Genomic DNA, 13839 nt, shown 5'->3' with positions numbered 1-13839 from the left:
ACTAGGTATACATAATGTTGGTAATGTCAGATATTTCTGGCATATCAAACCTGCAAAACTAACCTCCCTCTCTCTCTCTCACCCTCTCTCTCTCTCTCTCTCTCTCTCCCTCCCTCCCTCCCTCCCTCCCTCCTTCTCTCTCTCTCTCTCTCTCTGTGTGTGCGTGTGTGTGTGTGTGTGTTGGGGAGAGAAGTACTATTTGTACACTCTTTCCACATATGCTGTTGTAATTTGTTCTCTAACCTGTATTATAGCTGTTTTTCATAGTACATGAAGCGATGAGCACCAGTTTGTGAAGAGACATCTGCCAGTTTTATCCACTTGATCTTTGCTTAGCTAATTTCATTATTCATCATAAAGTCTCAGAGATTTTCACTTAGTCATTGCACATGAGAATATATTTGTAATCTGAAAAAATGTTCCAAGAGAGGCCAGAAGATCAGATTGCTTCTGATGTTTCAGTTACATGAGTTAAACAGCATGTTATGAGATATAGCTTCTAGGAAAGAAATTTAAGGAATATAGCTGGTGAAATAGGGTCAAATTTAGAAGACATTCTCCTACTGTGACTTCATCCAAATGGAGAGAGAGCTTTCCAGGCTTCTGATTTCTGCTTTTGAGTTCCTGTTTTGTCTTTATATGATTCATAGTTTGTTACAGAGAAATGAGGGCAATTCCAACTTCTGAATAAAATCTTTTATCAGCCTCAAATGTCACCATTAAATATCTGGCCATGAAGCAAAACCCATCCATTGCAAAGAACTCTCCAAATAAATCACTTAACAGTAGCAATCTTTGTTACCATAAAAAATTTCTCATTCATATTAGGGATAGGGGTGATTATACTTTTGGGTACTTGTGCTATGATAGAAGTCCTGCTAGTTTTCTTGATTTAATCTGATTTACATACATATTGAAGAGGCCCAGTTTGGTGTACTAGTTAAGATATCAGGTTGGAAATCAGGAGACTGAGTTTTAGTCTTGGCTTAGCCATGAAGCCAGCTGGGTGATCACACTTTGGGTTACATAACACTCTCTCTGTCTCAGGAAGAATGGCAAGCCACTTCCAAAAATTTCTGCCACAAAAGCTTCAGAGAGCAGTTGCCACAAGTCAAAACTGACTTGAAACACTAATTGTGGTGTATTGAATCAGACAAGCAAGTAGAATTCAAATAGTAACTTGGCTTCTTATCCAGAATATTATTTATTCCATAAATAATGTAGCAAATAATAATACTGTATTTATTTTTATTATATTTGAAATAATCATATCTGGTGAATTCTTCATGTCTCGGTACATATTTAAAAGCTTGCACTAAATTATGTTTAAATATGAGATGTGATTATCAGTTGACATTACGCATTACAGCCTACTAGGAAAAGAAGCCGAGTCACTCACTAGATATATATTTTAAAATTCCAATATATAGAAATGGAATTTAAGAAGAAAAATTGTTTAGAAAATAGTTGCATGGCTTTTTACAGTAATTTGGCATATCTGCTAGATATCATTCATCGTTTTATGAACAACTAACATCTCTAGTTAGCAGTTCTAAGGTAATGAAATATTGGTTCAAGTAAAGTGGGAGAATCATGCAAAAAATGGAAAATGTAACATTCCGTATCTTGGAAATTAGGCTGGATTATTTTAGGCAGATTATATTTTGTACAATTATCCCACCATCCCAATGGCTATTTCAGGAAAAAGACTGTATTAAATGTTAATATACAAATCATTATCATGGTATCTTTATATTAATCAAATTGAATCTTTTAATTTGTGCCATATATAGAAAGCTCTTTTGTTATGAGATTAAAAAGCACTTTAAAATCTATGTTAAAAAATAATGTGAAATGTTCTATTTTTTTTAAAGTCCAACTTTTCACTACTTTTTTAGCTGTTTTTATCTATCATTAACCTAATACATTATCTTACTGTCTGGTTGCCAGAATACAGAATTGTTGTAACTTTACCTTTACACGTTATGACACTTTCTAACATATGGTGAGAATTGAATCTTTTAATACTGACTCATTAGTCACTATGACTTATATATATTCTCATTAGCACCCAAAACTATGTTACTATGTGAATTAGCTGCTGGTAATGTTACAAAGTGAGAAATCAGTTTTAGCTTTAACATAACACCTGTATCACATTAAGCATTCTAAATCAGGTTTATCTGATATATGTTAAAATGTGAGTTGACCTAATTGTATTTATTCTATATTCAAGATTCTATTCAACATCGAAGAGTGAGAAATAAGCATTATAACCACCACTGTTTATCTAGTGCAGTAAATTGTCATTTCCATATCTAACAGTAAGAATAGAAAATATTATGCCAGATAGACATTGCAATATATTTTAAACATTGGCACTTGCATTAAACAACTCTTGAGTTTATTGATTTTTTTGTCAAAAATGAGTTCAAATGGTCAGTTTGAGTTTTACATCAAATCAAGTATGTAATCTAAGGTACATCAGAACCCAAATATATAAAACTATCTTACCAAAGCCAAAGGTACCGTATTTTTCAGAGTATAAGATGCATCTTTTTCTCCCTAAAATGGGGTGAAAATTTAGGTGTGTCTTATACACCGAATGTAGCCCCGCCCACCCACTGGCCCCACCCTTTGGCCTCTGCCTTATAGCAGTTACCGCTTTGCAAGCAAACAGCAAAAAAACCCAGCTCCTCTCAGCTTCAGCACAGCCTAATTAGCACAAGTTGATTGGATCAGCCTTCTGACTCTCAGCTGATTTGCTCTCAGCTGTTTTGCGCAGGGCTCTGCTGCTTGCTGCAAAGAGGTAAATTGCTGGAGCAGATTTTTTTTTCCCTTGTGCTAATCAAGCTATGCTGAAAACGAAAATGAAAGTAAAGCAGGCTGTTTGCTGTTTGCTGCAAAGGCAAAATTGCTCAGAGGCAGAAGGCAGAGGGAGATTTCTTTTTCTTCTTTTCCTCACCCAAAAAGGTTGGTGCGTCTTATACTCCGAAAAATACGGCAATTAAATGGAAATTATAGAATTATACAGGATGATCACATTTTAGAAGAGCAGTCCCCAATCTTTGCAGCTTGGTGACCCATCTGGGGTAGGGAGAGGGACGGGAATTGGACGGCACAAGTGGCAGGCCAGCACATGCATGTTTTTGTGCATGCAGCCCTTGCAAGTGCCCGCTGGCCCACCTCTCTCACAAGTAGAGCTGAATGTGTGTGCACTCACCGCCCAACCACTCAAGCAATCCATTTCTGATTAGGGCATGGCCTGATAGTAGGCCGCAGCCCAGGTGTTGGAAACCCCTGCTTTAGAAGACTTAAGATAATTAGTGCTGTTTGGGGGTATTGGGTAGTTTCCATGTAAGACAATTGACACTGATCCATGACTTTGGATCCAAAGTCTAGACACCTTCAGAAGAAATTGAAAATGGAAGATGTTTGGGGATTGTTGTCAAATGCTCCCTGGGATGCATGCTTTTTATAAAGTTTCAGTAAGTATTTCAGTAAGTATTAGGGAAAGAAACCCTATTCTTTTCAGTTTCATTGGGTGTAGTGTGAAGGTGTTAGCCTAAAAAACAGCCGGGAGTAGGTTCAAGGTCTCCCTTAGCCATGAAGGCTAGCTGGGTGAGCCAGTCACTTTCTCTCAACCCAACTCACCTCACAGGGTTATTGTTGTGGGAAAATACTGTAGGAGGAGGAAGTATTATGCTCACCACCTATGAGTTGACCAAATAAATAAGCAGGATAAAATTCTAATAATCTTTGTTGTCATTATCTTCATCTTCAACAATCATCATCTCTTGCTTTCCCTTCCCACTCTCTTTCTTAAACCACTTATAATGTGAATTGCATTTTACCCCATCCCACTCATTTTTATTTATTCGGGTGAGAATAGATACTAGCTAGAATCATCCCTTATGCTTTGGATGCACTAGAAACCAGTTTGCCACAACTGGATTCTGAATATAATTTATTTTAATCAATTTCTGACATTAATTAATTTATAGGTACTGAGCTCTTGCTTCCAAGCAGATGTCGAAAAGCAAACACAAAGAAGAATACTAATGCTTGGGAAATTGCTTGCTCCAGATTTGATTTCTAAAAGTAATAATGATGATTTTAAGGCAGTACCTTTCAAGATGGTTTTATAAATCTAGGTTGGTTTTAAATAATTCTTTTGAATTTTCTTTGAATTGATTTTCAGAAGAATAGTATAGGTAGATTTGTCTTTTACTGGAAAGGAAAACAGTGATGACATGTTGAAGCCAAAAAGAACTCCATTTCCCCTTCCAAGCCTTGACATTTGCAACCTTGGACATGCACAGCAAAGCTTTCTGTACATCTGCTCAATATCTGCTGTGATATTCTTGTGCAAAAAAACATGTAAATGTGTGCTATGATATTTCCAGAATTTATATAGCATTGAATCGTAAAACTGAAAAAGTAATACATCTGATGTTTCATGTACTTTGACCTTTATTGTTTGGACCATAAAACCTTGTTAATATCCTGACTTATATTCAGTGAAATTTTGGAATGAGAATGCCTTACTTCAGGCTTATCTTATCTTCAGGTCAAGATAAATTTGGAGGTATTTCCAATGAGATAAAAAGAGAATGTTATATTTAAACAAATCCTTATTTCTGAGAGAAAGAATCACAGGTGAACTTTAGAAATAGGCACAAAATATCTTAATATTTTAAATGCTAAATAACCTCCCTTCGTTTTTTTAAAAATAACTGTAACATCTCTTTGCTTCATATGGCTTTCCATAATACTTGACATATTTAATAAGTTTATGAATTAAGATTTTCAGTAGTGAACAATTATTACAATGAAAACAAGAAAATTTGAATAATTTAATGGTCTGTTACTAAGCTCTATCACAAGTAGGTAACCATTTTAATTTGCTTAAACAAAGGGTGGAAAACAAAAGAATTGCACAACTCTTGTGAATGAAAAGGAAAGATTCATTTCTATGTCTATATCTAGATATTACTAGAAAGCTGTATGGTTGGCATTTACTTCTCAATTGCATTTTTTCTTTAACATCTTAATGCTTAGTTGCATTATTGCTTCTTCCAATTATTTGATTGTTTTGACTGTATTTTGACTGAAATGTTGTTATCTATTTAAGCAATTCTAAATGGATTAGAAAGTGTAGAATATACATATTAAATGAGAAGATGAATAGACATATGTAAAAATATAGTTTTAAAACACTTTAAATATTCTCACTGACCCTTAGCTTCTCTTTTATTGTTTTTTCCCCATTCTGTGCTATTTTCCCAACAGTACTCCTTTCTGCAGTCTAAATCTGCCATAAATAAATACGTAAATAAGATTTTTTTACCACTTTTTTGTGGTTGAGTATTTTTCTCAAGTATTATGTATTTGCTTATTTATCAAATTTATATAGTTGACCATCTCACAACAACTCTGGTTGGCATATAACAATTAATTAAACAAAAAGTATATAAACATTTTTACATTATTAAAATGTAAAAAAGAACATTTAAAAAAATGGAGTGGATGTTCACCATGGAGGCATCTCAGGATTCCATTAGTCCCCTCGGACCCTCCTGCCTGATGACATAGCCAGGTCTTGAGGGATTTCTGGAGAATTAACAGCAATGAAGCCAGCCTCACTTCAAGGGAAAGAATGTTCCATAAAGTGGGTGCCATGGCACAGAAGGGACCCGCCTAGGGTAATTTGATAGCACATGCCTGGGATCTGCCAAATGTAGCTCCCTAACAGACAGCACCAGCAACATGCCTCCTCTACCAGATCTGTTGTGGCCCATCAGCGGCCTGTGCAGTTAGTAGCTGATTCTGACAGCAAGGAGGCTGGTGTGGTGCTGCACCAGTAGTCTGTGCAGTTGGCATTCTAATCGGACAATGAGGAGGCTGGAGAAGATGTGGTACCAGAGGCGGGGATTCAGCCAGGGCCTTCAGAACCTCCAGAAGCTCCCATAAGTGAAGAGGAAGAAGAGGAGGAGCCTCTTCTCGATGCACGAGCGCGCAGAGCTGCGAAAAGACAGGAGGGGCTCCTCAGGAGGAGGTCTCCTCAAGAGTAAGGCTTGGGGCTAATTGGCCACTCACCTAGCCTATTTAAGGAAGGACGATGACTGATGCAATTTGCAGTAAACATCTTCGTTCAAATTCCTTCGCATCTTAATTTGGCTCTTATTTCTCTCTTATCAGTTTTCCTGCAAATTGTTTCTGGGCATCCTGCCAAACACAGTAAGATTATGATTATCTGAAATACTGTGCCTCAGAACTGAGTTATTATTCTTTGAATTCTTGTCGGCTGTTAATGAAGTTAAATTAACAGCCCTTGTTCAGAAAAGGCTGATTTATTGTATTTGTGTTCGAACAACTAAGAAAGCTCATTAGTAGTCTTTAATTAGTAAATTAAGGTTTGAACAGACTTTGTGTGTGCTGTGTTCTTTGGGGTCCGTACCTGAGGCAGAACAAGATCTGATGGGATGGGCAGATATAAATGAGGAGAGGCGGCCCACAGATAACCTGGCTCAATGCCATGAAGGGCTTTAAAGCTTAAAATCAACAGCTTTTTTTCTTTCTCCTTTTAATATATTTCTTTATTGTGTTATATATACATGTACATATACACATACACATACATACATATATATAGTTGCATACGTTGTACTTGTATAATATAATCTTTAATAAAGTTATGGGGGGGAAGGGAATTCATCACTTTTAATTTGACCTGGAAGCAAACTAGCATCTTGCAGAAGAGAGGTATATCACCTTCTGTTCTAGAAGTAGACACACCTGCCTGCACCACTACATGCTACATCAGAGGAAGCTTCCAGATACTCTTCCAGGGCACCCTATGTGAAGTGCATTCATAGTGGTACGATTGGAGATGACTAGAATGCGTGTGACTGTGAAAAGAGCCCCCTGATCTAGGAAGGGGCACAATGGTACACAACACAAAGATGTGCAAAAGGTCCAACTACCACCTACTCTTTGAGAAGGTTCCCCAGATTTTGCATTGGGTCTGCCTGGACAGTGTAAACCCAACCAGCACCAAACATGGCATAGGCCTAGAAGTGGCAGACAAAAACCTCATAATCACTCAGGGTTTAGTCTGTTGTTTCCCATCCAGACCCTCAAAGACTCCACACACCAGGATAAGATATTGACAGCATTGCTTAAATTATAGCCATGTATAACTGGGTATCATTAACATACTGATGAAACCTCACCCATGGAGGCAAATAAGCTCACTCCGCCTCATGTTAGATGTGGAATATCTTGCAGTACTCCACATAATAGGGGCCAAAGATGGGATCTCTGCCCCTCGACAGCAACAATGGCTGAATCAACACTGAAAAAAGGATGCCAACCCCCACAACACTGTGCCACTCATCTCCAATCCCCTGAGCCAGGATTGTATGATCAATAATATTGAAAGCTGCAGAGATATCAAGTATAACAAGGATAGTGCATAACCCAATCCCACCCTCACCAGAGTTCATCCAAAAGCATGACCAATATTGTTTCTGTCCCATATTTAGGTCTACTGAAAAGATCCAGATAATCCTCTCTTTTCAAGGCCCTCCAAAACCTGCTCTGCAACCACTTTCTCAATCACATGTATGCATTTTACATACAAGAATTTTAACTAAGAAAACATAACAGGTTGCTTTCACAATTTCAAAGACATTTAATCTCTACTATCATATCCTACTCACTTAGGCCTGTTAATAGGATAGCTAACAAATTGCTTATTATAGCAAGTTTACAGCCAAAAGCAAAACACATTAAATTGTGCTGCAGTGCCACCTAGTGGATTATATGTATTGTGAATTGTGTGAATATTTTTTTTCTGCTTTAACAAATTACATGTAAGTGATATATACCCTACTCGTTAGCAAAAACAGTCCTTTTCTTAGCAAAATATTCATGCATCTTTTTAATACTTCAGTATCTGTATGGTTGTTTGAATTTTAACAAAGAAAAACCAATAGCAACATTAGTATAAACTGCTTTGCTATGTCACATTTTAGTGTATCCTTCCAGGATTTTGGGATAATTGTACTTTCCCTTGTCTGGGAAAATAGTAATTACTTGGGACTGTGCTGGGATTGGGGATGAGGGAAGAGCAAAAGAAAATTGTACAGTTATTTTTGGGAAAACTCACAACCTGACCAACTTTCTTGCTCGCCTACATATTTAATCAGAACTGCCTTGCCATATGATTTAACAGAAAAATACAATATTCCAACAGAGGTGTTCCTATATTCAGCCTGCTTGGCCATAAAATTAATTCAAAAGGATTTAATCATTCCTTTGAAGTGAGGTTGGTTTGGTCTGGGATATAATGTTAGGTTTTATATACTGCACTTTCAGGAGAAATCAGAGAAATTGTAATGGTTTCAGAGATGGTGAATAACAATGATCAAAACTAGAAACTAAATTCTATGAAAAGAGACTGAAGGATTTTATGTTTTAGCCTTGAGAAAAGCTCACTAAGGATGTCAGAATGATGCTTTCTTCAAATACCTGAAAAGATGCTGCTTTTCTGCTGAAGAAAGATAAGATCTGTTCTTACACATTGCAGAATATGAAATAATGGTTATAGGAAGACAGATTATGACTGAATATTAGAAAAAAAAAACTTCTCAATAGTAGAACCACCAATCCTGAAAAGTGGCAAATACTAGACAGACCTTTACTGGAATGTTCTCCTTGAATTCCTGCCCTGACCAGGGAGTTGGACTAGACTAGGGGTCAGCAACCTTAAACACTCAAAGAGTCATTTGGACATGTTTCCCACAGAAAAGAAAACACCGGGAGCCACAAAGTCTGGGTGGGCGTGGCCAACTTGACATCATTCACTCCCACCCAGTCACATGACCCCCAGCCATGCCCAGCCATGCCTCATCCCTCCCCTCTCAGCCACCTCTTGTCACACTTGGCCGCGCCTCGCCTCCCGCCTCAAAGGCCTCAATGTATCTATAGTTCTGTAAAAATGTTGTTCACCTTTTTCTTTGTCTCTCTATGTCTATCTGTTTCTCTCTCTCTCTCTCCCTCCCTCTCCCTCTCCCTCTCCCTCCCTCCCTCCCCCCTCCTCTCTCTCTCTCTCTCTCTCTCTCTGATTCTGATTCTCTGACACCTCATCTCTAGCTGGGTCTCGCTCCCCAATAGACTGCAGCAGGAAACAGTGGGTGGCTATTTTATTAATATGGATTTTTATGTTTTACATCTTTTATATGTTTATATAGTTTTATCTTGTTGTGTGCCACCAAGAATCACCTTTGGTGAGCTGAGTGGCTATTTAGATTTGATAAATAAATACTTTCTAAAATCTAAGGCTAACTCTGGGAGTAAGTCCCTTTCCACAGCCAGTCTCATCAGAATCTAAGGCAAAAAGGACCCAAAAGCCAATGCAGTTTCTATAAAATCATTTGGAGGACTGGACTATTCATATAAAACCTGGGCGAGATTACAAGATATCCAAATACCTTGGAAGGGAGTGGAGATAAAACCTCCAAAAGCAAAGACCATAAAAATCCTTCTTCCAGCCCTTGTTAGTGCTGGATGTGCCTTGGTTGTTCAGGGAGATGCGCGACCTGCTCTCCGCCCCAACACACCAGCCCAACCCACGCCGCAGCCAATGCTGCTTCTGTTGCTAGGGGCAGGGTCACATTGTGGCTCTGCATCATAATGGGCTCCAGGAAGAGGAGGGGACCCCATCTCCCCCATTGTGAAGCATGATAAATTTCACTGTGCTGCACAAGGTGTTATAAGAGCAGCAAGCAGGCCATGGAAGTGGCAACAGCTCCGAGCCCGAAGTGACTTACAGCTTCGAGCCCGAAGTGGCAAAAGCTGCCTTGAGTGCAAATGTACCACGATGAAGGCGGAATGCTGTTACTGTGCAAAGACAAGTACAGGGATGCTTTGCTCCCGCTCTGGAATATGGAACAAGTCTCCATTCCCCACCGTTGCCCTTATCTTCTCAGGCCAGGTGAGGAGTGACTGGGAGAAGAGGGGCGGGTGATGGGATCAAGTAGTAGTGGGATCAGCTGACAGGGAGCCGCAGCGGAGGACTGAAAGAGCCACATGTGGCTCCAGAGCTGCAGACCCCTGAACTAGACCTTTCCAAATGTTTATTCTGTGTTCAATATATTTTTAGTATATACATATGTCAGGCCATTATTATTTTGATTTTCTAAATCTTAACCAAATATCAAGTATATTGTCCACAATTGCTGAGACATTGGATTTGAATTTATAAGATAAAACATTTTTCACTTGCACAAGTAGGCATTTCTTATTTTAAAAATTGAATCTGTTTCCTCTCACAATCGAGGAATATGGATTGAATCTAATAACACCATCATAATAAGGTAGGCCATCAGAATTTGGAATTTAGCTAAATTTATGCCCGTGCTGAAATAAGAACATTTCAAACAAATTTTCATCTTAATCTTTAGATGTTTTTCCATAAAATGTCCTAGTTCTTCCACAATTCATCTGTTGAACGGTAGCACATAGTGCATCTTTAATTGAATTCTGAGTCTTTGGAGATTGATGTGTGTGTGTGTGTGTGTGTGTGTGTGTGTGTGTGTATTTCAAGCTGTTATATAATATTGTTGTCTTATCTTACTAGTGATATACTGCTGACATACTGTTACAGTTTCTGCCTGTAGGATAATTTTTGTCTTGTAAGTTTTAATGAGTTCATTACAGTTATAGTTGTTAAATAAACATTTTCAGTAGTTAAAAGTTCCCCTGCATCTTTAGATGCCTGTTACAAAACGTCATTTATCAGATTACAACCTTCCATCATAATTCTTCTTTTGGTGGACCCACTGGAAGAAAACATACACGGGATTGTACTTAACGTGGTCCTTTCTATTAGAAGTGTAATGAGATTATGCATGTTGTTGTTTTTTTTTCAAAAGTGTCCATCTTTAATTATGGCATGTCCTATATTTATTGCCTTTCCTTTTCCTGTAGGTCTTACTGCAGCAGCATCTCTAGTATCTTTGGCATGGGCACTGGCTTCATATCAAAAAGCTCTTCGTGACTCCCGGGACGACAAGAAACCTATCAGCTACATGGCTGTAATTATTCAATTCTGTTGGCATTTTTTCACAATCGCAGCCAGGGTGATTACTTTTGCTCTCTTTGCCTCTGTTTTTCAACTATACTTTGGGATCTTCATAGTCCTTCATTGGTGTATCATGACTTTCTGGATTGTCCATTGTGAAACAGAATTCTGCATTACAAAGTGGGAAGAGATTGTGTTTGACATGGTTGTTGGAATAATTTATATCTTTAGTTGGTTCAACGTCAAGGAGGGAAGGACACGTTGTAGGCTTTTCATTTACTATTTTGTGATCCTTTTGGAAAACACCGCCTTGAGTGCTCTTTGGTATCTGTACAAGGCTCCTATGATTTCTGATGCATTTGCCATACCGGCACTATGTGTGGTGTTCAGCAGCTTTTTAACTGGCATTGTTTTTATGCTGATGTACTATGCCTTCTTTCATCCTAATGGACCACGATTTGGGCAGTCACCAAGCTGTGCTTGTGAGGATACTGTAACCGCCTTCACTCTTCCTGCTGAAGTAGCATCAAGTACTTTAAGGTCTATTTCTAATAATCGGAGTGTCACAAGTGACCGGGATCAGAAATTTGCTGAGAGAGATGGGTGTGTACCTGTCTTTCAAGTGAGACCAACTGCACCTTCAACCCCTTCATCCCGACCACCAAGGATTGAAGAATCTGTCATTAAAATTGATTTGTTCAGGAATAGGTATCCAGCATGGGAAAGACATGTATTGGACAGGAGCCTCAGAAAGGCCATTTTAGCTTTTGAATGTTCTCCTGCTCCCCCACGACTACAGTATAAAGATGACGCCCTTATACAGGAGCGATTGGAATATGAAACAACACTATGAGTAGAATGAATAAAGAAAACTCAGTGCAATGGCTATGATGCATCCAAATAAAAGGGTAATAATAGGGCCGTGGCAATAACTTAATTTCATTCTACAGCAGATCAGGAAGCTATAGCAGTGTCCTTAGTCTGACTACCATCATGATTATCATTTGATCCACTGTACCACAGTCTATCTCAGTAAGCCTAAAAGAAGCAGCATACAAAAACCTCAATGAATCATTATTTTTGACTGAGAAATAGGCTTAGTTTGATTATTCTGATTTTAAAGTGCATTATACGGAATTTAAGAATAAGGCAGGAAGGGTTGAATGACTGACATCCAACACACTAGTGAGTGGGGTTTTCTTTTCTTTTTTCCTGTTTAGATAAATCCCTACATATATTTTTAAGCTTAGTATGTTTGCATACTTATTTACAAAACAAAGCAGCAGTTTAGAAAAAATTGTCAGAACTAAATTCATACAAGGCGATGTTACTGTTATATGAATTCTAGTTTCTATGAAAGAAATTAATATAATTATCTTGCATAGGTAAATCATGAAACATTTTCAAATGAGGGACATTGAACAAAGCATTAATAATTTTTCTCTACAGTTTATAATCAAAGAAACTATTCATTTTTATTTTATTAAATTTTATTTCCTTTTTTTAAACAAAAACCAATATTTTATGTACAACTTCAGGGTACTTTTTAACAGAAATTCTATGCAGATGATTCCCTCTTCCCTCCTCAAGTTTCAAAAAGAATTGAGAGTTTGGATGGTTATTAAAAATGTAAATTAAATGATAATCATGATTAAATTTCAATTGCAAAAACAAAAACAAAAGAAAAGGGAGGGAGGGAGGGAGGGAGGGAGGGAGATGGAAAAATACCAAAAAGGTATATATCCCATATCCTGTGAAGATTACATTCAGAACAACAGCAAAAGAGAATAGGTGTTTTAATCTACTGCATTTGAATAAAGCATCACAGAATGCTATAACCTTTTAGTGCCAAATATTGTGTAATTACAAAATTAATATAATATTATGGTTTGAAGAAGAGATAATGTGTGACATGTCCTAAAGAAGTTGGAAAGAATACATTGTACTTTCTACAATTACAGTCAATGGTGTTTAAGCAAAAAATATTCCCTGCTTTGTAAGCATATAAACTACAGTATATACTTTATAAATACTGTAATCTACAGTAATCTACCTTATGCACAAGATTTTCTTGAAGGGGGTAAAAACTTGTTTCATTGTACTTGGACATAATACAACATTGTGTTTCAGTTTCACAAAAATGTGTTTCAATGAGCCTTGGATTTAATGCTACCCCACCTCTTGTCATCTGAAATGGCATCTAATAAGATCAAAAGTGTCCATTTCTATTCTAGATGAAGTGCTATTTCACTTGCCATGTTAAGGTTAGTTAAAACAAATGATTTTCATGTGTATCTTAATGCTCAATGTTTTTTCAACTACTCATATTTCTGATTAATAACATGAAACTTTTCTTTGAGTAGCTAGCCAAGGAGTGTCAAACTCATGTCACGTTTTCATCACATGATGTATCGCGATTTTTGCCTTTGCTAAAACTGGTGGGTGTGGCCAGCACATGATGCATCTGGGCCGGGCTGCAGGTTTGTCAACCCTGAGCTAGACAAAATTAATCTAAATTTCATTTTTAGGTATAATTTTTGTTTTTAAACAAGTTAAAAGTTAACACAAGCTAATAAAAAGTAAGGAAGAAAATAGAAAAAACAAAAGCAAAGAAAAGCAAAAGATGCATGAAAAATGCTCCCAAAATAATCTAAAATTTCAGTATTCCCTTCACAGGTACATCAAAAGAAGGGAAATACATAAATCTAAAGTTTACTGTGGCTCACTTTTGTACAGCTAAACTACACTTT

At 37.4% G+C, this 13839-nt stretch overlaps 1 protein-coding gene across 1 annotated transcript in view; it reads left to right on the top strand.

Moving 5' to 3' along the window:
- The window catches only part of XKR4 (XK related 4), an 88374-nt gene extending 76432 nt beyond the window's left edge, over positions 1-11942 (top strand). The window contains exon 3 of the mRNA XM_070942295.1: positions 10996-11942. Coding sequence (XP_070798396.1) covers positions 10996-11942 — 947 coding nt within the window. The remainder of the gene's footprint in view (positions 1-10995) is intronic.
- The last annotated feature ends 1897 nt before the right edge of the window (positions 11943-13839 follow it).

Source organism: Pituophis catenifer, unplaced genomic scaffold, assembly GCF_029215685.1.
Source record: "Pituophis catenifer annectens isolate HBS135680 unplaced genomic scaffold, rPitCat1.0.hap2 SCAF_3, whole genome shotgun sequence".
Classification (NCBI taxonomy): Eukaryota; Metazoa; Chordata; class Lepidosauria; order Squamata; family Colubridae; genus Pituophis; species Pituophis catenifer.
The sequence above is the reverse complement of the archived record's forward strand: the minus strand, read 5'-3'. Positions and strand labels throughout refer to the sequence as shown.